This window comes from Drosophila albomicans, chromosome 2L, assembly GCF_009650485.2.
Source record: "Drosophila albomicans strain 15112-1751.03 chromosome 2L, ASM965048v2, whole genome shotgun sequence".
NCBI lineage: Eukaryota > Metazoa > Arthropoda > Insecta > Diptera > Drosophilidae > Drosophila > Drosophila albomicans.
In genome coordinates, this window is record NC_047628.2 from 2,830,933 (window position 1) to 2,856,812 (window position 25,880).

The window sequence follows — 25,880 nt, forward strand, 5'->3', positions numbered from 1 at the left end:
ACGATAAATTTACACTTGGAAATGGTATGATTAATAAATTCATATGACTAACCGGTGCGTTGCTGTCAGCATTTTAATCGGTATTTTTTAGTGTCACCCATTGGTCACACTGTTTTCATTATAATATGTTATGCTAAAGTAATTCAATAATCCCCAAACGAAAGTGTTTATTTTAATATACGAACATATTACAATGGCCCTTAACGGGTTTCTTGACTTCTTTCAGAAGGGAAAGGTATGTGTATGTATTTGAAAAGCTAACAGTGGAAAGCCGGAAAGATTGTTTTTGTATCGACAAACATTGTTTTCGTTCTTATCACTGAGTATCAACGATTAAAGTAGATATATTTTTAAAATGCAATTCCATGCAGACATTCAGACCAAAGAAGGGTTTCACCGCTGGAACAATTCGGTATTCACTGCATAAGCAAGCCCAGGCCAGTTTGCAATCTGGCATAAATCTCCGCCTAGCAGTGCGATTACCAGAAGGCGAGAATATGAACGATTGGTTAGCGGTGCACGGTTTGTATATATTTGCATATGTATATGTATAGATATATTCCTTATTATTGTATATTATTTTTATTCTTATGTATAGTCGTGGACTTTTTTAACCGCATCAATCTGATTTATGGCACTGTATCCGAGTACTGCAATGAAACGACGTGTCCAACGATGAGTGGTGGTTCTCGGTATGAATATCTTTGGGCAGATGGAGATTTGTAAGGTCTTGACAGTGTTGATTTTGCTGTATTTATTAAATTCAATTCAATTTAAGGTACAAAAAACCTACTGCACTGCCTGCCCAAAAATATATTGAACTTTTAATGGATTGGATTGAGACGCAAATCAACAATGAATCTGTATTTCCTGTATCCACTGGTAAGGCAAATGTCAACACAAGACTATTATACCTAAACTATTCAGGGAATTACTCCCATTTATTATGGAATTTCTAAGTACTGTAGACTATTAAGCTTCTAAAAGGATATGGCCCTTTATAATATCGAATTCTTTGTAGACCTCTTACCTTTTGATAGATGGCTTTAAAAGGTGCCGTTTCGTGAAAATGTTTGTAAACCCCAAAAGTAGGCATCCCAGACCTTATATAATCATTATTAGCATAAAAAATTGCCAAGTTGAGTTACCCATGAAATTGCGAGAGACTAAGAACAGTACACATCACATTTGCTATACAAGATTCATAACGATTTTGAATTTTACGACTTGTTTGTTCAAACTTTAAGATAATTAAAAATGTATAAAATCATATAAGTGAATTGAACTTTCAGACTATACGTATTTTTATGTATCTAAAATAATGCAATTTCGTTCCATGTTGACTATTCTTCAACTTGTACTTCAGATGTGCCATTCCCGAAAACATTTCTGTCGCTTAGTCGCAAGATTCTGACACGTTTGTTTCGTGTTTTTGTACATGTCTACATCCACCATTTTGATAGAATTGTCACTATTGGCGCGGTAAGTAAAAAGAAAACAAAACAAAAAGTACATAAAATTGAAAAAAAAGATTAATTTCATTACAGGAAGCACACGTAAATGCTTGCTATAAGCATTTTTATTACTTTGTGCAAGAATTTGAACTGATATCCGGAAAGGAATTGGAACCTTTGCACGAAATGACATCCAGAATCTGTAAAGATTAATATGTTTTGAGGACATTTTAATATCTCGAAATCTCCAAAGTCATAATTGTAGGATGCTTTTAATAAATAATAAATAGCATATGTATATGTATATGAATGTATGTTAGTTCTAAGACTGTGATGTCCAAACGTACACCATTAAACAGAAACACTAATCAGTTTTAAAAAGTTTATGTGTTCATAGATTCATTTTAGATTTGTAAATTATATATGTATGAATATGTTTTGGTAGAAGAATTTCAAAAATGTACGATTCCTAACGTGTTCTAATTAGAGGCATTTGGTTTATTGTTTTTTTGTTTGACAGGCAAAATAGTTACATTGTAGAACCGGAAATGCATGTATATATTATTTCGAAAGAATTCCGGTCGCTTTGAACGATTGATTTATCAGATTGTTTAGTTTTGTTTGGGTGCCCGCTTCTTCAGAAAATTTTAGATTGAGAGTATATGGGTAATTCTCTGACGGATGTCAGACCGTGCGTCCATCTTTTCAGTGAACAAAAAACACATAACCTGAAACAATTTTAAAAATAAGAAAAGGGGACTCTTATAACTCTAGATTAGTATTTTAATCAGAGCTAAGAATGGTTTTGGAATTTTCTTTCTGTTTTGTTTTCTGTTCTGATAATTGGAAAAATTAACAAATTCGTAAGCAAAACCAAAAAATTAACGAATTTATATATTTTATCGTAAAACAGAACAAGTTTCTAAAATCAATCTTAGCTCTAAAAATAGTGCTAATCCAAAGTTTTAAGAATAACCTTCCTTTATTTTTAAAATGGTTTTAGTTTGTTTTTTTAACTGTAAAGGTGGACGCACGCGACATTTACCAGAGAATTACCCATATGTATGTGTTCTTTGAGATAATTAAACATGCAACCTCATCCTCACAAGTTTATCCAGTGTATTTGCTCTTTTTGAGAAAAGAGGCCTTTAACGTTATTAATTAAATTAATTAGGTATCTCCTTAATGGACTGATAGTACTGAACTTATTTAGAAACAGTTTGTACACGTTTAATCCGGATATGAAAAACTTGCTGCTAGATAATAAATATTTTCGGTAATTTCAGTTAGTTTTTAGCCATTTATTCAAAAGGAATCCGAACAACAAAAGCAATTGAAAACAACACAGATGAGACTCCACCCACCTAGGCGATTACACACAAAATTATTAGGTGTTTTATACACGCTTAATGTGTGTATACAGCACAAACCTGGCTATAACCAATAACAGTAAAGTAGGGTTGAGCCAACAACCTACAACCACTTAACAACAACAACACAACATGTAAAGACCAATGAAAATAAATTGAAATCGTCGTAGGCTGGGCAATAAGAACACCTCCACTCTGTACTATCCGGGGGTTGTTTCGAACGTGTTGAGAGCAGTCGAGTCCCAAGAAGCGTAAGCATTACGAGCGAAATGAGAATAATGGATGAAATAATCTTTGTAATTGAATTACAAATAAGTAAAACATTACATGTTCGTTTAAAGCACAGGTACCAAATGTATATATTTATACTAAATTACGCGATGGTATTTTAAAAATAATTCTAATAGGGATATATAATATTAAGAGAATAAAAGTATATACAAGTATCTGCAAAATACTTTTGTTGATTTAAGAATGCATTTCGACTCTCACCGTGATGAATCTTTGTGAGGGATTTACGAATATTAGTGAATGGCATGCGCAGCAGTTGAAGAGAGAAAGAGAGCAACTGGGAGGGAGAAAGAGAGAGTCAAGACGGAGTTTTGTTAGCTTTGTTGTCCAAAAAGGACCTGTAATGCTATTGGCCTTCGCTGCGAAGTAGTCGAGCGTTTAATTTCATAAGAGCAACTATGCATCGGAGTAAAAGTGCTGTGAATCAACCATATAATAATAATTATTCCATATAAATGAACTTATGTGAACGTGCGTGTAACGTCTTCATTAAAAAAGATGGAGCAATTAGCGCAGTTTGTAAATAAATCATTTGAATTCAATTTAACTAACAATCGGGTTAACAATTTATTCAACTCAATGACCAGTGCTCGCATCCAAAAACTAACCGAAGCGACTAATTCGATATTAGTCAACTCCCAAAGATTAACTCACAGTGGTTCCGTTGAAGTCTCTCCCAACGATGAAGAATCTATGGATATTGATATTACTGATATATCTGTCGCCGAGGACAGCAGTTATGAAGATGAGGCTATTGCGTCCAAGCCGCTGTCCTTAGTCAAAATTCGAACAATCGATCCGAAACCAATTGTTTCCGTCGCTAATAGTGAAGTTATTCGAAAGTCTGATGCCTCTAAGCCCAAAAACTGGCTAATATCTGATCTTCTAATATCGGATGCGGATTCAGAAGGTAATGTTAAATCAATGCGTGGACATCAAGTTCACACGCCGATATATATAAATTTTTTTTTTTGCAAATTTTCTCGATTTTCAATGGGTTGGTAGATTATTTCATTATATAATTAATTTAAATTAAAAAAAAAAGAAAGCCAAGGTAAAAATGCAACGAATAAAAAAAAAGAACTTATATGGCTTTAGATTGAACAATATACATTGTGTGCGTATAGAAAAATATAATATATGACTATTTTATGGGTATATTCTAAAATACTAGTTATAGATTCAAATTAAGGATGAATAAGAAAGCTGCAGTCGAGTGTGTTCGACTGTAATATACACGCTACCTATATTAAATAAAAGCAAAACAGTGCGGTATTCTTAAATTATACCTATTTAATATACTAAAATATTACGAATGATATGATATTTAGTATATCGATAGAGTACTACATTCAAAATATACCATACAGAACAAAATGTACCAGATTGTCAGTCAGAGCCTTTAAGACCCGACTGCAGTATTCGTTTTCTGCCATATAACATTATTTCCAAATAAAATCTTTTCTTAATTAACTTCTACTGTATTTATCTGATCACAACCAAACCAGGCAGGTATCATAACAACTGTAGTTTTTAAATATTTGCACCAAACATCGTAAAACTAGCTACGAAATTACGATGGCTATTTAATTTTTTTGAATTATGGGGGCGGAATTGATCTTCGAGCAAACATTACAATATAGCTGTATCCCTTAATGTCTCTGTGATCCAATGTTATGGACTAACAGAGGGACATGGCTATATCGGCTGTTGGCGAAAATCAAGAATATATTTACTTTATGGGGGTCGGAGATGACTCCTTTTGCTGGAGCCATAGAATCATAATCCTCCTTCTATATGGGTAGCGGGTATACACAATTTTGAAATAAAGAATTTCCCATGGAAAACCGTATACATCTCTAGCGACTACTTTACAAACATATGATTTTGGAATATTTTTTCCTTTTGTATATTTTAAAATTAATGTTATGTCATTGTTCTAAATAAAATAATTATGTCTTAGATTTAGGTGATTCAGTTAAAGCTGGAAATGAAATAAAATTAAATGAAAGAAGTTAATACTGAACAAAAATAATAGTGAATTCTTCAATATGTCAGCACTATAATAATTGTAATTAATGTTGTAATAATGTTTAAAAAGTAAGAAAGTTACAGTCGAGTATGCTCGACTGTGAGATACCCGCTACCTATTTTTAATAAAGGCAAAATATTGCGGTATTATTTTCAAAATATACCTAAAATACTAAAAATATACCAAATGGTTTGTTTGTTATATCAATATAGTACACCATTCAAAATATACCATAGACGTCACAATATACCAGATTGTCAGCCAAAGTAAACTAAGACCCCTAGTAAGTAGGAGTTTTTGCCCACACAAAAGTATTTCTTTAATAACTTCCACAATTTTTATCTGATCGCAACTAAATTTTCAGGAATCATAACTACTATAGTAATTATTATATATACCAAAATTAAAATTACGTTTGTTATTCGATTTTTTTGATTTGCGGGGGCGGAAGTGGGCGTCTGTCCGTCCGTCCGTATGAAACACTGGATCTCAGAGACTATAAAAGATAGAGCTATAATTTTCGACAGCATTTGTTATGTTTGCACGCAGATCAAGTTTATTTCAAATTTTTGCCACTCCGAATCGAATAATAATATATAATAATATAATGGTAATTACAATAATTACTATAGTAGTTATGATTCCTGAAAATTTGGTTACAATCAGATAAAAATGGTGGAAGTTATTAAAAATGGGTAGGGGGTATCTCACAGTCGAGCACACTCGACTGTAACTTTCTTACTTGTTTTGTTCAAATTTGGTCTGTTTTTATTAAAGTTTCATACATTTGTTCACAATTAACCAAAAGTTATTATGCATATGCCTTTAATAAATGCATAACATTGATATTTTCAAAATTAAAAGTTGGTATTAAATTAAAAAAGTTGCTTCATATAATTAATGAACAGGTTAAAGTTTATAGAAACTTAAAAATGTTAAAAAGTAAGAATATTATATGTTTCTATTCATATTAAATTCGAAATGCATTTGGCGGCTTTTAAAGCTTAAGCCAGTTTGCTTCAACATGCTTTCTCATTTTGGTGGCTCCTTATCAAAAGGTTTTTAGCGTGTTAAAAAGGGGATGTGAGCAAATTTGTAACCGTGTAAGACCGAGTTCGTGCTAAAAGTGTCCGAGTTAAGCGAGGGCCAGGTGTATATTAAATGGATAGCCATCTTTGTCATTATATAGTTAGCTATCTTATAGATATCACGGCTTGTTTTTGTTTAAATATTAGGGATCTTAAATATAAGTAGTATTAAATAACAATATTAAATCATTTCGTTTGTTAATTTTAGATGAAAGTAAAAAACAAACATCAACTGTGAGCGATCAAAAACCATGCACTGAACACACATGTAAGAACAATAATGATAGCAATCTTGAGTTGGGTCCTGCATGTCCCGATGTAAATTGCAAAACAAATAGCAAGTGTGTTAAGGATATTCCATATTATGATGCCGAAAGTAAGTAAAAAGAAGTAAGAAAGCTACAGTCGAGTGTACTCGACTGTGAGATACCCGCTACCCATTTGAATAACAGCAAAATAGTGATGTATGCATTTTGAAAAAACCAAATTAATAATGCAAAAATACTACAAATACACATTAGGCTATTTTAGGTATATTTATACTGTACTACATTCAAAATATGCCAGATTCTCAAACATAACAAATGCTGTCGATTATTATACTCGAAAATTATAGCTCAATCTCTTATAGTCTCTGAGATCTAGGTGTTCATACGGACAGACGGCCCGCGCCTAGATCGTCTCGGCTGTTGATCAAGAATATATTGGAGATGCCTCCTTACGCGTGCTACATAAATTTCCTGCCGACAAAAAGTATTATTATAGTACCCTTCTACCCTATGGGTAGCTGGTATAATAAATGTGTTTTTTAAATAATATTAGAGCGCGAGACTTAACAATTTATAATTAATTAACTTATAATTAATTAATAATTAAATAATAACAAGTAAATTAAAATATTGCCATTTTAGTGTGTTCGGCTCTGAAGTCTCAGATATATTAACATGATATTGAATTTGGGTACATCACATTAAAATCACTTAAAGCAAGCAAGAGAGGTGCAGTTAACGATGAACTGTAATACAGCATTCTTTTAAACCATTTAAAATTTACATAGCTCGAATTTTTTTCTTGTGTAAGTACACATAACTCAAGGACAGCGGTATAGTAATATGTAATCATTAATCATTAAATCTACATTAAAATCTTTTCTACAACTTAAAACTTTACAACTGTGTGCATCCAGCAGGCTGAAGCAGTCATCTTCTAGCCCTACTGGATCAGCGTCAGCCCTAGATGATATAGTCATGTACGTCTGTCCGTCTGAACACCTAGATCTCAGAGATTATAGGAGATAGCTATCATTTTTTTCGACAGATTTGATAGAGATCAATGAATTTTTTGCTACGCCCACTTCCGCCCCCCGCAAGTAAAATCGAATAAAAAATAATATATACAATAATAACTATAGAAATTCTGATTCCTAATTTTGTTGCAATCAGATAAAAATTATCGAAGTTATTAAAGAAATAATTTTGTATGGGCAAAAACTTCTTCTATGTTTATGCTTTGGCTGACAATCTGGTATATATTGCACTCTATAGTACAGCTTAAATGTAGTACCACATCAATATACCAAATATACAATTTGACATGTTTTTAGTATTTTATGATATTGTTTTCGTATATTTTGAGAATATTACCGCAATATTTTACTTTTACTCAAAATGGGTAGCGGGTACCTCACAGTCGAGCACACTCGACCGTAGATTTTCTTATTTATTGTTTTTGGAATGTTTTTGCTAGAGAAAATATGAGATATTTTAAATAAACGGATTTATAGCATTTATTGTAAATATTTAACAATACGATATTTTTTAGAATTAAAAACGTCAGCAACAATTACAATAAACCTAAACGAATGTTCTGACGATAGCAATTCTCCAGACATTCACTCAACTAAAGGCGGCGCTCCTTCAGAGAAATGTGTTTCCCCGGAACCACAAGCAAGTGTAGGAGACAATTTTGGACGAATGGAAGCCTCAGGGCTTAGCAGTAAACAGAGAAGATCTCGAACAAATTTTACGCTGGAGCAACTAAACGAATTGGAACGGCTTTTCGAGGAGACTCACTATCCAGACGCCTTCATGCGAGAGGAATTGAGTCAGAGACTAGGTCTCAGTGAAGCACGAGTACAGGTAATTAGGCTTGAAAATTTTGTGATGCAATAAATTTTAAGTAAAATTCTGGAGTGGGATTTGAAGTAATGTCCAGCAGTTGATCTAACAAATTGAAATTCAATTGATATTCATTATACGAGTACTTTTTATTGGGATGGGAGATTTTATCCTAGATTCCAATCTGAAGTCCTTATAATCAATTTGACTTTTCCACCACCAAGAGAGCAAGTGATATGGGGTGTTAAGTGGTTTACTCCGCCGCTGCCCCCCATGACAACAATTATGCCCAAGGAAGGATACAATGTAGAAACAACAGGGGGCCGATTACAACTTAAATGCTCAATCAGGGCGGCTCTTAATGGACCGCTATGTGGTATTATATGACCTAACAAAACAGTTACAAACTGGTTCTTTCACTTGTAATAAATTACAATTCCCTTCGACTTCTAGTAAAAGCATTCAAACTAATAGAAATGACCAAACGCTATTACTCGAGGAATGTCACGATAAGATAAATAGACATTTTATAAGGCCAGTCAAATGACACTTGCTTCTTTGGTGACAAAAGTGTCTAAATTTGTTGTTACGATCTTTCATCTGAAAAAAAATTAATAAATGGATTATGATACTCTATAAATGAAGAAGTTTATTCAATTAATAATAAGGCAACTATAATGCGTTGATACTTTTTATACCCGCTAACTGTAAAAGAGTATTATAGCTTTGTACTTGCAGGAAATGTATTAACAGGTGAATCCTACATCTCCGATATAGCCATGTCCACCTATCTGTCTGTCCCAGCGAACACCTTAATAGACCTCAGAGATTATATGAGATAAAAGTATAATTTTTTTGACTGCACTTAGTATAGTCATTTGCTAGTATAGTCATTTGCTATACTTTATGAATAATACCACAATGTTCTACTTTTATCGAAAATATGTAACGGGTATCTCACAGTCGACCTCACTCGACTATAGCTTCTTGACTTGTTATACCCGCTACCCATAGGGTAGAAGTGTATTATAACATTGTCACTCCATACATACGTATTCTTGTTATATATATTCTTGATCAGCGTCAACAGCCGAGAGGATATAGCCAAGTCCGTCTGTCCGTATGAACACCTAGATCTCTGAGACTCTATTTTTTTTTCGACGGCACTTGTTATGTTTGTACGCAGATCAAGTTTGCTTCAAATTTTTGACACGCCCACAAAACGGGCAGGGGGTATTTCACAGTCGAGCACACTCGACTGTAGCTTTTCTACTTGTTTTTCGATTTTCCACAAGAATCATTTACGTTTGGCAAATTCATTGCACGCACTAAATTACAAGTTTTTTACCATTAAAATCTGCATCATAAATCATTGCTGCCTTGGCATCTATAAAAACATTTAAAATAAGTAGAAAGTATATTCAATTTTGTTTGTGTTTTTAGGTTTGGTTTCAAAATAGAAGAGCTAAATGCAGAAAGCATGAAAATCAAATGCATAAAGGTAAGCAAACAATCTCTGAAAATCTTTCTTGATATTCTGGTTGGTTTTTTTGTGATAATCGTAAAATACATTACATACATATGTACAAAAGCGATATTTTATTATTTTAGAATATAGTTAATGCACCGATGTGGCTAGAAACAAATTTTTGCATTAAGAGAGGGTGGCCGTCAGGTAAAATCATGTAATACGTAGTACTAAGCAAATAGTAGTAGTACTCTGCAAATATGGCGTATAATTGAAAAATAATGAGCTATTTAATGATACCAGACACTTAACACATAATAATCGGAACTTCTTCGTTTATACATACTTCGCCCCTTCTCGAAGTCATTAACAAACTTTTGAAATTGTATGGGAGAGAATATCCCAAGGACGGGTTACGCTAACGATGCTACGAGTGGAAAATTGCTGTTAACAGATAGATTAATGCATTTAAATCTTCATGTTAACATGAAGTAATGAAGTAGAAATAATTTTGGTGTACATACATTTGGAGAATACATATTTTAGGCATAAACAAATTTATATGTTATTTTACCTAAGGCAGCGTTGGTTTGTTCAAATCAGAGGATTTCACATTTTTACTTAGTTCTTTCTGGTTGATAACATTTTTCGGTTGCCACAATAAAATGTAGATTTTATGATGTGTACAGCAGAAGTTAAACAACAGCCTGTAAGCTTGTTTGATATAAAAATTAAAATTATCGCACAATTTTGAATATCGCATCTGCCGTGATTTTCGCTCGGTAGTGCTCCATAGAGAATTCCCCTTTGGACATACAAACGAATACTTATATATTCGGTACGCTATGGCAGGCGACACAAATCATTGCCAACTTAATCAAATTAAATATTCGAGCCGTAAAAGTGGAAAATAAAAATGTTATCGACTGAGCAGGGGGCGTTGATGAATAGCAGCGGCCAAATCAGAGTCCGAAGGGTGGTGAGGCACGAGTAAACGAGAGAGTCGCAGGAAAAGAGAGGAGGAAAAGAGAGATAGAGAGAGACAGAGAGATAGATATAGAGCTGGGTTAGACTGGTATTGCGATTGAGAGAGGGAATCTGTTTGATATATTAACGATGAGACATTTGAATAAACTGTGAAACCGTAACATATTGTGTCAACCAGTTGGGAGAATTAAGAAGCTACAACCATTAAGACAACTGTGGCATTCCTGTTAAGCTCTAAACCTTCAACATTTACTTAACTAATTGCACCGCTCTTTTAAATTTACATAAATTAAAATCAGCTCCATGTTTTGCATAGAGACGGGATGGTTTCTAGCTTAGTCTGGCTTTAGCGGGGTGGGACAGTTAGAAAGAGTCAACCAAAGTACAAGATAAAAAGAGTAAAAGAGGTGAATAGAGGTTTTACAGTAAGTTTTCAATTTGTATGAAAGGGTTTTCGAGTCTCTACAGAGTCTATAACCATGTCAAACGAGATGAAGTTTATTAAAGTACCAATCACATTGATAAAGAAGTGTATACAGATATCTTTATAATTGCCTACAAATAATTTTTGAATTGCTGTTGGATCGATTGATTGCATAAATCCATATCATATTTTCCTCAATTATTCTTTGGTAATTTCAATAAACAATTCAAATATACATTCGTATAATTTACATAACATAGTAAGGCTCTGTTATTGCATCCTTCCCACCTAGCAGATATACACGCAGCTGGATATTATTTACTGTTTTAGATGCCAACCAGCGTCTGGGTTCAGACAACTCGACGGGGCATCACATGTAGACTTTCTGGTTCACTAAATGTTCCCTTTTAACTCTTGACTGACCGTTAAATAAGGGTGTAAAATATTGTTAAGAGTTTGTTTATGACACAAACATATGTACCTGCTAGCTAAGGGGTATCTTAAGTGCTCTCAATTTGTCTAGTCTCGCATGTCTCACGTATGAATTTATGATTTACTAACGAGAATAAAATCTTCCATTTGCAAAGTAACCAGCACTAGTTTTTCGTAATATCTTAATGATTTACTGTATATAGTAAATTGTTGTTAAATCACTTATCTAAAATGCGAAATGAAATGTGTTTAGTGTCCTCGACCGTGACTGAGATAGAGAGGCTGGGATAAAGTAATCAAATTAAAATTCGAATAAAAAAAGGTAAGTGCGCAAAAAGAAAAATGAAGACAGAAGCGAGTCGGGGCGGAAAGACGCCAACAGCTAGAGAAGGTATCATTTTATGGACTTATATCAATTCTCAGACTTTTTATAGTCACGAAAGAGAAATAGCCCTAAAAGCAAAACGCAGCATAAAAGACGAAGCTAACCTGGTCCTGGGCTTGCGGTCCCAAGAGTGTCATTTTGATATGTGTCCGTCTAGCCCAGCTTCGGTGGGCTGTAGTCGGGTGATGGAGAAGGAAATGGGAGTTAACCTCACAACTCGAGGGTGTTTTCATGGCAATAAATTAGAAAATGAATTCAATTACTTGTCACGAATTTTTGTACCGATTTGCCAAATTGGGATGCTCATTTGTATTTATGTGTGTAGTCGGTCTTGATTCCAGGTTCAACCACATACATACATACATATGTGAAAGCCTTGTGGCTCCATGTAAATTATGTATGTATGTATGTATATACATACGAAGCTTAAATTTAATAAAAATTTCAACACATTAAAAAAATTGATCAGGAGAGCTCCAGCAAATTCATCTAAATATACTTTTAATTTAGAGACATATGATACTTTGAGATCCAGTTTGCAATTCAACAATTTATTAACATTTAGACTTCTTAATGATATTAGGATTGCCTCACCTATTAATATACCTATATACTACCTATATACTATAAGTACCTCTGTAACTTACATAGCAAAAACCTTTTGCAGGCATTTTATTAAGCAGTCGCAGTCCCCCAGTAGCCACTCCTCTAGAACCATGTCGCGTGGCGCCATATGTCAACCTGGCTACAATAAGGAGTACCAGTGCTTCTATAATGCCCTCTGCTGGAGGTATAAGCAATGTGCAGCAGCAACCTAGCAAGAGTGGAACTACTATTGTTGGGAGTCGTGTTGCATCGCCGTCGGCTGTGGCAACTGCAGCCGCAGAGCATTTTACTGGCAGCGTTGCCGCTGCTGCAGCATTCTCTGCCTTTGATCCAGCCATAATCTCGGCAGCAGCACACCAGGTAATTTGGTGTTTTAAAAAATTTCGATATTTGTTGTTCATATTCTCTTATCCTTTTCAGTACGCAGCAGCTATAAGTAATAGAAGTAGGCCCGCTGGACTTTTCCCACTGCCGCAATATCCGCTTCACTTAGCTGCATTCGCCGCCGCCCACAAGAATTCTAGTATCGCGGATCTTCGTATGAAAGCTAAGAAACATTCCGAGTCCTTAGGCCTTGAAACTGATATGGTTATTTAGTACATACTTTGCGCATCGAAATAGATATAGGCTAGACTAGAGTTGTCTATTTTAAGACAATTTACTATTAAAATAATTGATTAAACGCAAACTTACAATAATTACATTTACAATACCATATGTACTATATGTTTCTTTAAATAAATGCTTAGTTGTCTTGTTTTTTAAATAAACGAAATCTTTATTTGAACGAAGGGCAAAACACATGAGAGTTCCTACACTATTTGCAGTTAGAACTTAATCGACTTGGTAAAGTGTTGACTGAAACTTATGGCAAATACAACATATTTTTGTTGTAAGTCATATACCAAATTCTTAATTCAGTGAAACAACAACTTTGGTACATTTTCATTTTTATAACTTGTACATTTCGAAACTCTATGTTTTTAAAGTTACAGATTATATTTATAAAAATTAAAGTTCTTTAAATACGTATAACTTGTAGTATATACATTTTGAAATGGTATATTTTTTTAAGTTATACATTATATCTATAAAAATTTAAGTTGTTTAAATATTACTAAAAACAAGTAAGAAAGCTACAGTCGAACGTGCTCGACTGTGAGATTCCCGCTACCCATTTTGAGTAAAAGCAAAATATTGCGGTAATATTCTCAAAATATACCAAAAACAAAATATCACAAAACACTAAAAACGTATGAATTTGTATATTTGGTAAATTGATGTGCTACAACATTCAAGATATACTATAGAGTGCAAAATATACCAGATTGTCAGCCAAAGCATAAACATAGATAGTTGGCGTTTTTGCCAACTTTTTGTATTTCTTCAATAACTTCAACAACTTTTATCTGTTCGTAATCAAGAATCACAAATACTATAGTTGTTATTGTATGTACCAAATCTTGCAGCTCTAGCTTTAAAATTACGTTTTGTTGATTTCCGGATTTGAAACAAGCTTGATCTACGTGCAAACATAACAAATGCTGTCGAAATAAAATTATAGCTCAATCTCTTATAGTTTCTGAGATCTAGGTGTTCATACGGACAGACTCAGACAGACGGACTAGATCGTCTGGGCTGTTGACGTTGATCAAGAATATACATATATACTTTATAGGGTCGGAGATGCCTCCTTCTACCTGTTACATACATTTCCTTCCGGAACAAAGTTATATATTAATATACCTATGGGTAGAGGGTATAAAAACGATATGCATGTGGGTATGCAAAGCACACAATTGTTACGTCACTAATGACAACAATCACTGGGAAAATTCTTTGAAATATAAAAAAGATTTATCATCTGCATGACTAAAAGGAAAAGCTAAAATAAATCGTGTATAAGACTAACATATTTTACAAAATAGACATATATTGGATTGTCAGGCGCAGCAGCTAAGAAAATCGTGACCTAGTTTTAAAGTTAAACTTAAACTTAATCCTTCTAGATAACAATTTGGCCATGACGAAATATTTTGTTGTGTAGCACTTGATGTTTCCATCAGGTGACTGTGCTGGCCATTACGTCAATCTTATGTAAAGCATTTCTCGGCCAATTTGCTAGTGTGCTTAGAAACCTGCTGAAATGGGAATGTTTTCCTTAGAATGCGGCAGCATGACGTTTCTTAATATACATACATATTTACATATATACGCGTACTGGTCCATGATCCCATCGATCATATGTACCACATATCACCGTATAAGAATCATTTTGAAATTTTTTGGAGACATGGGCAACGATGAATTTGAATGGACAACCGGATGAAATCAAATAAAGTATATAATTTAGTTAAATGATGCATAATTTTTAAATTCTAAAGGGTGGGCAAACGAAAAAAATGAATAGGCAATCTGAAAAAGTAAAAAAAAAATTGAAAATTTTTTGAATTAAAGGATAAACGATGAATTTGTATGGGCATCAATAAAAAAAATTTAAAAACTTCATATTATTCAAAGTTCGAAATTCTGAGATATGGGCAGACGTGAACAAATTTAAGGCTACCGATGTGGAGTTTTATTTTTCATAATTCCGTGATGTGGGCGAACTTTTGCGGTCGATTGTGAATTATTCGTGCCAAAAAAATGTCAACAATGTCCAAAAAAAATTTCGAAAAATAAATATTTTTTGAAAAACGATTTCAAGCGATGAACACCAATTTTTTGAGAATTCAGTGGACCCAGCTTCTCTAAACTATAAACTTTAACTTTAAACGTTTCCAGCGTTATTGCTTATAAAGTTTGAAAATAAATATACAACCAAAATGTGTAATTTCGGATGTTATAAAATGTTCCGTTAATGTTATTCATGAAAAATTTTCTATATTTTCGAATAAAATAAATATTAACCTTTATTTTCTCATTCAACTCATACATGGCAACAGTTTTTGTCTGAAAGAGACTGTGTTGCTGTCAGAAATTTTGACATGTTTTTTATGGTTTTACGAAGTGTGGCATCTATAACTAGGTGATATTAATTTTAAAATTCAACACTTCTTGTACTTCCCCATATATAGAAAGTTTATTAGTATATTTTGATATTTTTCTGGTCTCTTTGATTATTTCGTAGTCAGAGTGACCATTCATGTTATCGTATATACTCTTTAGAGTATTGATGGTTTCGAAATACTGAAACTTACTGAATTTAATTTATTCTCGTTCATATGTTTATATGGAGATTTTGCAAATTGTTTTAAATTAAAAATTAAAAATAAATATATTTTTCAAAACTATATGCGGCTTGTACCTAACAAAAATACTAGTATGTTAATACATAATAAACCAATTAAAAGGTAGTATATTTTAGTATATTTTGAAACGAAAAATAGTGGATTTTTTAAATATACTTGCGTTCACTCTGATTTTAGTTTCGTTTCTAGTTTCGGTCGCTCTTCAGCGAAAATTTTTACTATTTATATCTAATTTGTTTTCTAAAAAGTTTAATTTATTATGTTCATGCATATGGTTAAAGGAAGCGCAATTCTAAGATGCTTACATACGTAAACAGCGCTAAAGTTATAGTGCGCAACGTAACAAATATCTTCGACGGTGCCGAAGATCCGATCTCCACATAAAAGTATTGAAATGAACGTAGAGTGAAAAATAAAGCAGTGACGTTTGCAGGTCTAGACGACTCTGGAGGTTGTTTTTTTTTTTTGTGTGTGTTTGTTTTGTAAGTTATTTTTCGTGATACTTCTTTTAAAAACGAATATGTGTTTGCCAAGTGTTTGTCTGTGTGATGTACGATAGTTTTTTTTTTAAGCTTTGGAGTTTGACCTTTCATTCTCCTTACATCCGGGCTATTTAGTTGTTATGCTTGTAGCATTAAAACGGTAAAAGTCGTACTCGCCTGTTGCGCATCCGCGTCCTCTACGTCAGAGAAGAGGCGCAGGGGCTAAAATTGGGGTGTAGTCGTTGTAGCTTGCTCATTTTCATTCATTTGTACCATTTGTATGCGTGTGTGTGAACGTGAGTGTAAGTGTATTGCCCACATATCCATTTGTTCGATTGAGCGTTTGTATGCATGTGAGTGTATATGTGCCTAGATGCATACATACATATGATGTTTTGTTCATTACGATTACTCCAATTGGTGCTGCTGCTTAGAAGGCAAACTTTCCTACTCTCTCTTTATCTGTCTCTTTCTCTCTATCTCTGTTTTATCTCTTTCTCGTTTCTTCGTCAACCTATTTTACTCTCTGCAATTGCATGTATCGTGTTAAATTAACGCTTTATGCTTGGCTGACTCAATTAATTCTGTTAGTTAAGCTACGGTAGCCGCTCTTTTATTATTTTTTTTGCTTAATTACAACACTTGCATTCACACACATTCATCCGCTTATATATTTTTCGCAATAACAAACGTTACCGTTAATGGAGTCATTAGCCTCTTGAAAGCTTCGTAAGCTTTAGACCAAGTTGAAAGCTTTGCTCCTCCATGTTATCCGGCTGAAATATTGACTATAGGTTGCTCTGTTTGTTTGGTTACTATTGTTGAACTATTTATTTATATATGTTTTTATTCAATTGTGAAAACAAAAAAACTGCGAAAGTTATAAAAAATTATTAAAATTTAATTAAATTAGTAAACCAACATTCCAAATAAACTCGATCGGCTTGAAATGCAAATCACAGAATAGCTAAACGAAGTACATATTTCAATTTTTAAACAATGATCATGTAGCACAAATACTTCTAAAAACACGTACATATATGGGTAATTCTCTGAGGGATGTCGCGTGCGACCAGCTTTTCAGTTACAAAAAAAAAACATATTCTGAAACAATTTTAAAAATAAGTAAAGGTTATATTTTTATAGCTCTAGTAATTTTATTAGAGCTAAGAATGGTTTTGGAATTTTTTTTCTGTTTTGTTTTCTGTTCTGATAATTGCAAAAATTAACAAATTCGTACGCAAAACCAAAAAATGAACGAATTTATATATTTTATCGTAAAACAGAATCAGTTACTAAAATCAATCTTAGCTCTAAAAATAGTGCTAATCCAAAGCTTTATGAAAAACCTTCACTTAATTTTAAAATTGTTTTAGTTTATGTTTGTCACTGAAAAGCTGTTCGCACGCGACATTTACCAGAGAATTACCCATATAACAATGCAGTTCCTAATTAACTCTTAACCTGACGCCCTAGCTAAATATTTAATAGTTAAATTTGTTGATGCAGATGAAAATAATATTAGTGCTGGTTGTAGGAGTATAGCAAGTTATTATACATAAAAATAAATACAACAATATCAACTAATTTAAAATTGATTTATTTTTATGCGTGCTATGGGTAGCTCGGAAAAACTTAGTTCAGCTAAAGCCATAAAGGCGACGGTATATTTTTGTATTTTTTAGTATATACATTTGTATTGTTTTTTTTTTTTAAATGTATACTTGTTTGTAATAAAATTATTTCATACCATGAGCGCAAATACAATAAATTTTCGATATATTTAAGTTACATTCCAAAGTCTTATTTTTCATCTTTATTTAAATGAATAATATACTATCCCTAAACTCGTGCAGATTAACCTTCTATCGTATGCTGTATTATCGTAAAAAGATGTTGTGATGGCGAAAATGGCATCTGGTGACCTTTCGTTGACCAGCACAAGCAGTCAAGAGGGTGAGTACGTCAATTTTTTGTATGCCCCGAAATTTTAATCATTTTGATGCAATTACTGTTGCAGAAGAAAGTTCAGAGTATGTGGGCTATGATAGCACACTTCGACCGCCATCGAACTCCAGTGGCAGCACAACGACGGCTAATATGGCCAATAACAATGGGCCCACAAAAGTGGTCAGTGGCAGCGTTGGAGGCGTTGTCGGTGTTGGAAGCGGTGGTGGCAGTGCCAAAAAATATGATCTGCTTCAGTCGCAATACGAGTCAGCGAGGCTGGAGTTGACTACACTTAGGCTTCGACATTCGAATTCGGAGCGGCGATGCGATGAGTTGGAAACACAGTTAAATCTCTACCAGGAACATTATATGGCCGATCGTAACAAGTACACAGATATTGTAGCAGAGAGCGAGCATCTAAAACGCAAGCTAATGCTACTGGAGAGCCAAAATCAGAACAATGGCAATCCTTCAGCTCCCCAATCTTCGGCAGCGGGTGGCAATTCATTCTACTATGGAAAGATGCAGACACCGTGCGATGGAACCTGCAGTGCAAGCGAAAAGGTAGTGGAGCTGAAGAAAGAGCGTAATCTGATAGCCATGGAGAGAGAGAAATACAAGAAATCTTACATTGAGCTGGAGAAAGAGCGTAATTTCTATCGGGAACGTGGAGATGAGAATCAAACATTAAAAATGTTGCTATCAAAGGAGACGAAACATGTGGTGTCCCTCAATGAGGAACTGAATCAATTGCTGTCCGAAAAGGACAATGTGCTGCAGGAACATCAAAAGATGTCCGATGATTTAGCGCTGGCCAACAAAGAAATTGAGAGTCTCAAAAAGGAGGAGCTCATCTATAAGAACGAGTTGAAATCACTGCAATTGGCCAATGCAGAGCACAAAAAACGTGATTTATTAAAATCGCGTGAGAGCAGTTGGTCAAAAGAGTTTAACAACGATAGCAAGGAGGAACTAGAGAAGATGCGTAAGAGCCTCGACAAGGCTCAGTCAGAGGTTGAGCGTGCTCTTCAAGATGCCGAGGAGGCGAAACGAGTTCGCGACTGGGCGATTTCACAGCGTGAAAAAATCGTACAAGAGCGCGACTCGGTGAAGACGCTCTGTGATAATTTGCGCAAGGAACGCGACAAGGCAATCTCTGATCTGCTAATGGCCATTCGGGACAGCGAGAAAATCAAAAAGCAAAAAGATGAGGCACAGAAGAAGATCGATGCCCTTAAGGAACAGTTGGAGAGCCAAACTATAACAACAACAGCCACGCCCACAGACATTGCTTCGCGTCGCAGCTTCCGCCTTAGCAGCTACGAAAGCGGCGAGGATCTTTTGGAGATTGAGCTTTGCAATTATCATGATGTTGATCTTGGCATTATACTAGACGATAGTAACAAACGGCAACTGGTCTGTGGTGTCACCAATAGCTCGCCAGCATTTGGCAAGCTGAAGATAAATGATGTCATTTGCAAAGTGAATAATCTCGACTGTCTCGGCGTCTCGAAACGCATGGTCCTCGATGAGATACGGGCGTGTGCGCCACGCTGCCTGCTGCTTGTCTCAAGGACTCATCAAAGCAAACGTCACTCGTATGCGGTGCAGCTGAAGACAAACAACCGAGATGCTATTGGCTTACAGCTGGACATGGGCGTGTTTATAGCTAAGATAGAACCCAACACGTTGGCCTTTTATGAGCCCGAACTGGACGTGGGAGATCGTGTGCTAAGCATCAATAATAAGTCCATGGATTCGCTACAGTCCATCGATGAGGTCACACAGTTGCTTAAAAGCGAAACGGTCAATATATTTGCCCTCAAGTATGTGGCTGAACAGCAGCCGGACTCGCATTGCCGCATGACGAGCTCATCAGCGCAGACGGACAGTTCCATTGACTCCATGCAACAGCTGAACAACAGCACAGGTATTGCTCCTGGTGGCAGCGGGAGTGGTGGAGGCGGAAATAGTAGCGCCGCCAAGCATCCGTCGAAGTTTGCTGACTTTTTGCGCAAGCTGAAATTCAGTAAGCCGGGCACAGCCGATGATAGCTTTGAGCAGGAGCACGATGTAGCCATTGCAGCTTTGGACTCGGTACTCAGCGAGAACAGCTCTGAGAAGAGCAAGGAGAATCTCTTTAAGCGCCATAAGCGCGGTAAAAAAGGTGAAAAAGAGGCCAAGAGCATGGGCACATGGCCACGAACCAATATTTCTCACGACAATCCAACTGGCACTATTGTGCAGCGTGGCGGCGAAAAGAAACGTGCACTCATGTCCCTCTTCACCGCCGGCCCTATTAATGTAGATAAGGATGATGATGTCGAGGCCGATCCCGTGGAATCGAAGCCGCAATTGCAATTACAAGAGTTGCCACCACCGCCACTGCCACCGCAGCTGACGAAACCGCGCAACCTGAATGGCAACGCCATCAAGACACATCCAAATCGCAACTCCAATCCTGTCGGGAATGTGGTCTCCTCTGTCGTCTTTCAGCGTGGTGTAGGAGTCACATATCCGCGACATTCGCTCTACGCCAGCGTACCCACGCCTCCCGAGGAGAAACAGCAGCAGCAACTACTCTTGCAACGACCCGCTCCAATGATGGGTGCCAATGCGCGTGTGAAGCCTCATGCACAGGAGCGATCGGCACGTTTCCATAATCCACATCGCTTCTCACTGAATATTCCGCCCAGTGGCGGCGATTTTTATCAACCGAAGACGAGTGGACAGCAGGCAGAGCGACAGGTGGTCGCAGCAGTGGCCGCTGGGGAGTTTCCAACACGTAAGCAGCAAATGTTCGATATGTTCCAACAGCCAACACCGCCGTTGCCTCTGCCCAAAGGGAATGCAATGTTTATGCCGCTGCAACCCCCGCCACGAGTATCTGGTGGTAATAGTTCGGCAGGATCTGGTTCCGGAGGAGGAACTGTGGACGTCGTATCCTTAAAGTCGCAGAACTCTATTGAATCAATGCTGTCGGCAAAGAGTCCGCCCATTAGTGAGTGCAATGTCTATCCGAAGCGAGCAGTGCCACCAATGCCGCCTAAGCATGTGCCCAAATATCCCAGTGACAGCGAGAGCATTGGCTCGGGCATTCTGGTAACATCCGGTCACAATTATCTACCGCCTCATCAGGCTTACATGGCAATTGCCGGCAATAGGCACACGCAGCTTTTTCCCAGCTTTCCGCCCAGCAGTCATGGTCGTTATATGCGACGGTCGAGTCCATTGACATTGTCTTCGCCGCCGCCGCCCGCACCGATGACGACAATGACAACGCAGGCAACACCACCTACTCAGATGGAAAGCAATAGCAATAGCAGCACCATTGGAATTCCTACTGATTTGGATTTTGTCCCCGGGCAGCAGTCGCAGCAACAGCATCAACTTACACATCCCCATCCGCATCCCCATCCACATGCTCATCAACAGCATATGCAGCATCCTCCTTACATCGATTATAGCCAACAGCCGTCACTGCATTATCCGTACAGCTTGGCTAGTGTATCTTCCGGTCCTGGCAACGGTATCATCTACGAGGGTGGTACTTTTCCGCGCAAGAAAGACAATCAAAGGGTTCGCATTCCGTCCAATCCCAGCGTGGCGAGCAATCGTCAGAACAGCAGCAGTCTGGTGAAGAACAGTTCTGGCTCCATTGATCATCATTATGGCAACGCAACGGGTAGCAACTCTAGCCACAGTGGAGCACCAGTTTCTCTCATGAACTCTGTTCACCACACGGGCTATATACCGAACGTGAGCAGTGTTAATGGTGGGGGAGGAGGAGGAGGAGGTGGTGGCAGTGGAAGGGGATCTCCCATGCCCCAGGTGCATGTCGAGGTGCTTAGCCATGGCGGGCCAAGCGGTAGTGGAAAACGCTGCTCGAATGTAGCGACGGATTTTTTATGCCCTGGAGACCTTAGAAGAGTCACGATTGATAAGCGCGACAAGTCGCTTGGTATTACCATACAGTGTAACAACAATGGCGGAGGTATTTTTGTGTCCACAGTGGCCGACAAGAGTACCGCAATGCGTGCCGGTCTCCAGGTGGGCGATCAACTCTTGGAAGTCTGTGGCATCAACATGCGTGCTGCCACCAACGAGATAGCCGCTAATGTGCTACGCCAGTGCGGCGACTCTTTTACTATGCTGGTGCAGTATAACCCTGAAAGTAAGTATTACTGACCCACAGATGGAGACTATATCGTTAATTGTCGTTATTTGTTTCGCCAGAATTTCAGTCTACTGAATATGAGGGTATACACAACATGGAACCAGAATCTCCCCTGAATCACTCTGGCTCGCCAACGCCACGAAATTCACCGCGTCCTCCGGCTCGAAGTGTGCAAGCGGCAATGCCATTGCAGCCACTGTCATTGCTGCCACCGGCGCCAACTGTGACTCGTGCTCCTCTCTCCCATCAGTCCATCAAGGATCAAAGCTTTACGGACAGCTTGGAAAATCAATCGGACATAAGCAGCAGCCAGGATATGCCCTCCTCAGCGGCTACCACAACAACAACCACCGCTTCGGCCACCTCTACGGTTTACGATGACGATGCGAAACCATCGTTGCCACCAGCACCGACTTCTGTGACTGCAGAGTGTAAGTGACGCTTACAAAGCTAGATGCCAAAATCACAAAATTTGAACCAATTTAATTTCCTAGTCGTGGTTTAAATCAATAAGATAACCTAGTAAGATTTAACTATATAAATTCATCAATATGACAGTGGTTTTAAAAATTTCAACAATAGTCAAATCAAAGAATTACTTTAATTATTGTAAATCAATGATATACAAAAGAAAATTTAAAATTTTAATTAATTGCAGTTCAAGAGAAATATTTCTAGTCAAATTAGCAAGAACAGATAACTCGCGTTCTACGAAGAGATAGCATTTGTAATTTTTATTATTCATTTAGATTTGAAATGATTAATTTGGTTAGCAACAATAGTTATAGCAACATACCGTCACTACCTATTCTTTAAACATCCTTCAAACTTACCCTTAATTGTTTTAGTATCTCACTCATTATATTAATTTACAGCGCTGCGTTTTGTCACGCTTCACATGGACAAGTCTAAGAATCTGGGCATTAAATTGTTTGGTGGCAATAAAGTTGGCATCTATGTACACGACGTGGCTCCTGGTTCACCGTCTGATCACGCCGGTATACGTAAAGGTGACCTTATACTGGAATACAATGGGGTCGACTTAAGTGGTGTTACCGCCGAGCAGGCAGCTAATGAGATCTCCAAGCTCACCGATACGGTCACCATGCTGGTGCAGAACAAATTGCAAAGTGAGAGTTATATCTATGGTGGATGATAACAAGCTTTTTATTTGTTTTATCATTTAAATTTATTGTAGCTCTGAAGCAAATTAAAGATAAGCCAGGAGATTCGTTCTATATACGTGTGGGGTTTGATCGGATTGGTGAACTAAACGAGGATGATTTGCGTTTTGTGAAGGATGAAGTTCTTTATGTGGACAACACCGTATTTAATGGTACCTTTGGTTTGTGGCGAGCCTGGAAACTAGATGCAATGGGACATCGCAAAGAATGTGGTATTATACCAAGTCAAATGAAGTGAGTGGACATTGAGTTTAGTGCTCGAAAACATGTATTTATTCACTCACTTTGGTTTTTAGGGTGGAGGAGGAATTACGTTCAGGAGAAGTGGTTGACTGTGATACGGGCACTGCGCGTCGAGGCAGCACATCAGCACGTCGTTCATTCTTTCGACGGAAGAAGAATCAACGGAGTTCATCGCGTGATTCCACAGAGATTGCGAGCTTCAGTAACACACAATTGAGCTTCTTCCCCGACTCGGGCATACTCAACGACGATGGTGTCGTCATGGGCTATCAGCGTGTGGAATTGCTCGACTGTAGGTAGTCAATATATTTGTAGGAATCTCATTTTATGTTATTTAATGTGTAGCGCCTATTCATCGACCCGTGCTAATAATTGGGCCGCTTTCGGAGTGCCTAATAGCTCGTTTAAAGGTGGATTTCTCCAACTTGTTTAAACTGTGTGAGGTTACAGCGATGGATTGCTCGCAGGAAGCTATGGAAGAAGGCCTAAAAGAGAACATATTCGTAGATTATCGGCGTCGCGGCAACAAATTCGAATGTACCACAGTGGAAACCATAAGCAATGCGTACAAGAATGTAAGAAATTATTGCACATTGGTTACTATCGATTAATAATGTAAACTATTTACAGGATCGACGCCACTGCATCTTGGATGTGTCAATCTCAGCCGTTGAGCGATTACAACGTCTGCAAATATATCCTATAGTACTCCTCTTGCGGTTCAAGTCGGCCAAACAAATACGTGACATTCGCGACTTTGGCACAGATAAGATATCAGCTAAAGCAGCAAAGGAGATGTATGAGCGTGCCCTCAAACTGGAAGCCGACTATAAACAGTACATATCAGGTTAGGAATTGCAATGCCAAAGTAAAAGCGTGCAGATACTTAATTAATTTGCGATTGTATGCATTTCAGCCGTCATACCAGGCGTCAGCATCAAACACATGTGCACCCAAATTAAGGACGCCGTCGATAAAGAGCAGGACAAGCTACTCTGGGTGCCTGTTACGAATGGCTAGCACAAGGATAATTTTAGGTTTAGTTATTATTAGATGGTGTAAGCTGATACCCTTCAAAATATAAAGGGTATTGTCGCTCATCCATATATACAAGTTCTGTATTCGATACGCTCAACGCAGAGTATTCAATTGTCGTCTATGCTATTGCACATTTTTTTGTTTTTTGCATTTAAGGCGCGTTCTTTTCTTGTTGTTTGTTTAGTTCTATTGTCTTTACGTCCCTCTATTTATATCAAGCAATTATCTGTTTCCTCTATGTGAAGAGTTTTAGAAATTCTCAAAAAAAAAAAATTACAATAGAACTTCAAATTATGAAAAATATGGTTTAAAACGCATCAAAATAATCGATAATTATTTCGAATTCATTACTGTGGCAATATTTCAAGAATTATTTTCAAAATTTATAGAATCAAGCTTTATAATAAATAAGTGCCTTTTCTTATTAAAAAAGAAAACTGAAAAAAATAGAAAATATCAAGTTGGTTGTCATAATACAACATTAAACATTTAAATCTTTATTCAATAAACAGAATGTGTATTAAAGAAGAAATGCTATTACTTTTATAAATATATTAGTACTAAATTACGAATGTGAAAACTGCAAAAAACAAAATGCCTTCTGCAAAACACTAAACAATTTACTAAAACACACAAGTGTTATGTAAACGTATTAAATACATTAAAGTCTATTTTATACATATTTATGTAAGCATTTTATATACAACAATAACAACTACACGTATATATAAATAATATTGTATGAATATTATAAATTTGGCAATAAATATGTACTTTTTCCAAATTATTTTTCATTTTATTTATAAAGAATGATTTTATTTATGGCCACAGTTGCGTTATGTAATATAAATGATTAATAGCTAATACTATTTATTAAACGTAGCTGCCACGAAATCGTTTA

The 25,880-nt window shown here is 36.4% G+C and overlaps 4 protein-coding genes across 6 annotated transcripts in view; 3 read left to right on the forward strand and 1 right to left on the reverse strand.

Annotated features, from left to right (window-relative positions):
* Positions 1–25,880, reverse strand: part of LOC117563489 (protein spaetzle 4) — a 165,102-nt gene that overhangs the window by 131,981 nt on the left and 7,241 nt on the right. Inside the window, exon 3 of the mRNA XM_034241851.2 lies at positions 25,754–25,880. This exon is cut by the window's right edge and continues 925 nt beyond it. The gene's annotated coding sequence lies outside the window, so the exon portion shown is untranslated. The remainder of the gene's footprint in view (positions 1–25,753) is intronic.
* On the forward strand, positions 95–1,840 carry LOC117564085 (MOB kinase activator-like 3). Of its 2 annotated transcripts, none has more exons than XM_034242714.2 (6): positions 95–241; positions 372–522; positions 599–722; positions 779–882; positions 1,367–1,482; positions 1,548–1,840. In XM_034242714.2, exons 1-6 carry the CDS (start codon positions 194–196, stop codon positions 1,665–1,667), a joined length of 663 nt encoding a protein of 220 aa, XP_034098605.1. In that variant the 5' UTR covers positions 95–193; the 3' UTR covers positions 1,668–1,840. The 2 variants fall into 2 exon arrangements, with proteins under 2 accessions (XP_034098605.1, XP_034098606.1); XM_034242715.2 differs by having other exon boundaries at positions 95–235.
* Positions 3,592–13,306, forward strand: LOC117563490 (homeobox protein orthopedia). 2 transcript variants are annotated; one of them, XM_052002041.1, is made up of 6 exons: positions 3,592–4,025; positions 6,444–6,611; positions 8,057–8,373; positions 9,796–9,853; positions 12,716–13,014; positions 13,075–13,306. In XM_052002041.1, the coding sequence occupies exons 1-6, from the start codon at positions 3,614–3,616 to the stop codon at positions 13,249–13,251; spliced, it is 1,431 nt and encodes a 476-aa protein (XP_051858001.1). In that variant the 5' UTR covers positions 3,592–3,613; the 3' UTR covers positions 13,252–13,306. The 2 variants fall into 2 exon arrangements, with proteins under 2 accessions (XP_051858001.1, XP_051858002.1); XM_052002042.1 differs by lacking the exons at positions 9,796–9,853; positions 13,075–13,306 and having other exon boundaries at positions 12,716–12,859.
* LOC117563488 (disks large homolog 5) lies at positions 16,081–25,762 on the forward strand. The gene is made up of 10 exons (XM_034241850.2): positions 16,081–16,387; positions 18,244–18,343; positions 18,408–22,511; positions 22,574–22,945; positions 23,390–23,644; positions 23,713–23,932; positions 23,995–24,233; positions 24,287–24,516; positions 24,572–24,788; positions 24,858–25,762. The coding sequence occupies exons 2-10, from the start codon at positions 18,289–18,291 to the stop codon at positions 24,959–24,961; spliced, it is 5,796 nt and encodes a 1,931-aa protein (XP_034097741.1). The 5' UTR covers positions 16,081–16,387; positions 18,244–18,288; the 3' UTR covers positions 24,962–25,762.

Excerpts from the sequence above, each read along its gene's own strand:
- LOC117564085 (XM_034242714.2), top strand. The coding sequence starts at position 194 with ATGGCCCTTAACGGGTTTCTTGACTTCTTTCAGAAGGGAAAGGTATGT. Across the intron at positions 723-778 it reads CTTTGGGCAGATGGAGATTT|GTACAAAAAACCTACTGCAC; the intron begins GTAAGGTCTTGA and ends ATTCAATTTAAG. Across the intron at positions 1,483-1,547 it reads GAATTGTCACTATTGGCGCG|GAAGCACACGTAAATGCTTG; the intron begins GTAAGTAAAAAG and ends ATTTCATTACAG.
- LOC117563490 (XM_052002041.1), top strand. The coding sequence starts at position 3,614 with ATGGAGCAATTAGCGCAGTTTGTAAATAAATCATTTGAATTCAATTTA. Across the intron at positions 6,612-8,056 it reads TCCATATTATGATGCCGAAA|AATTAAAAACGTCAGCAACA; the intron begins GTAAGTAAAAAG and ends GATATTTTTTAG. Across the intron at positions 13,015-13,074 it reads TCTCGGCAGCAGCACACCAG|TACGCAGCAGCTATAAGTAA; the intron begins GTAATTTGGTGT and ends TATCCTTTTCAG.
- LOC117563488 (XM_034241850.2), top strand. The coding sequence starts at position 18,289 with ATGGCGAAAATGGCATCTGGTGACCTTTCGTTGACCAGCACAAGCAGT. Across the intron at positions 23,645-23,712 it reads GGTGCAGAACAAATTGCAAA|CTCTGAAGCAAATTAAAGAT; the intron begins GTGAGAGTTATA and ends AATTTATTGTAG. Across the intron at positions 23,933-23,994 it reads ATTATACCAAGTCAAATGAA|GGTGGAGGAGGAATTACGTT; the intron begins GTGAGTGGACAT and ends TTTGGTTTTTAG.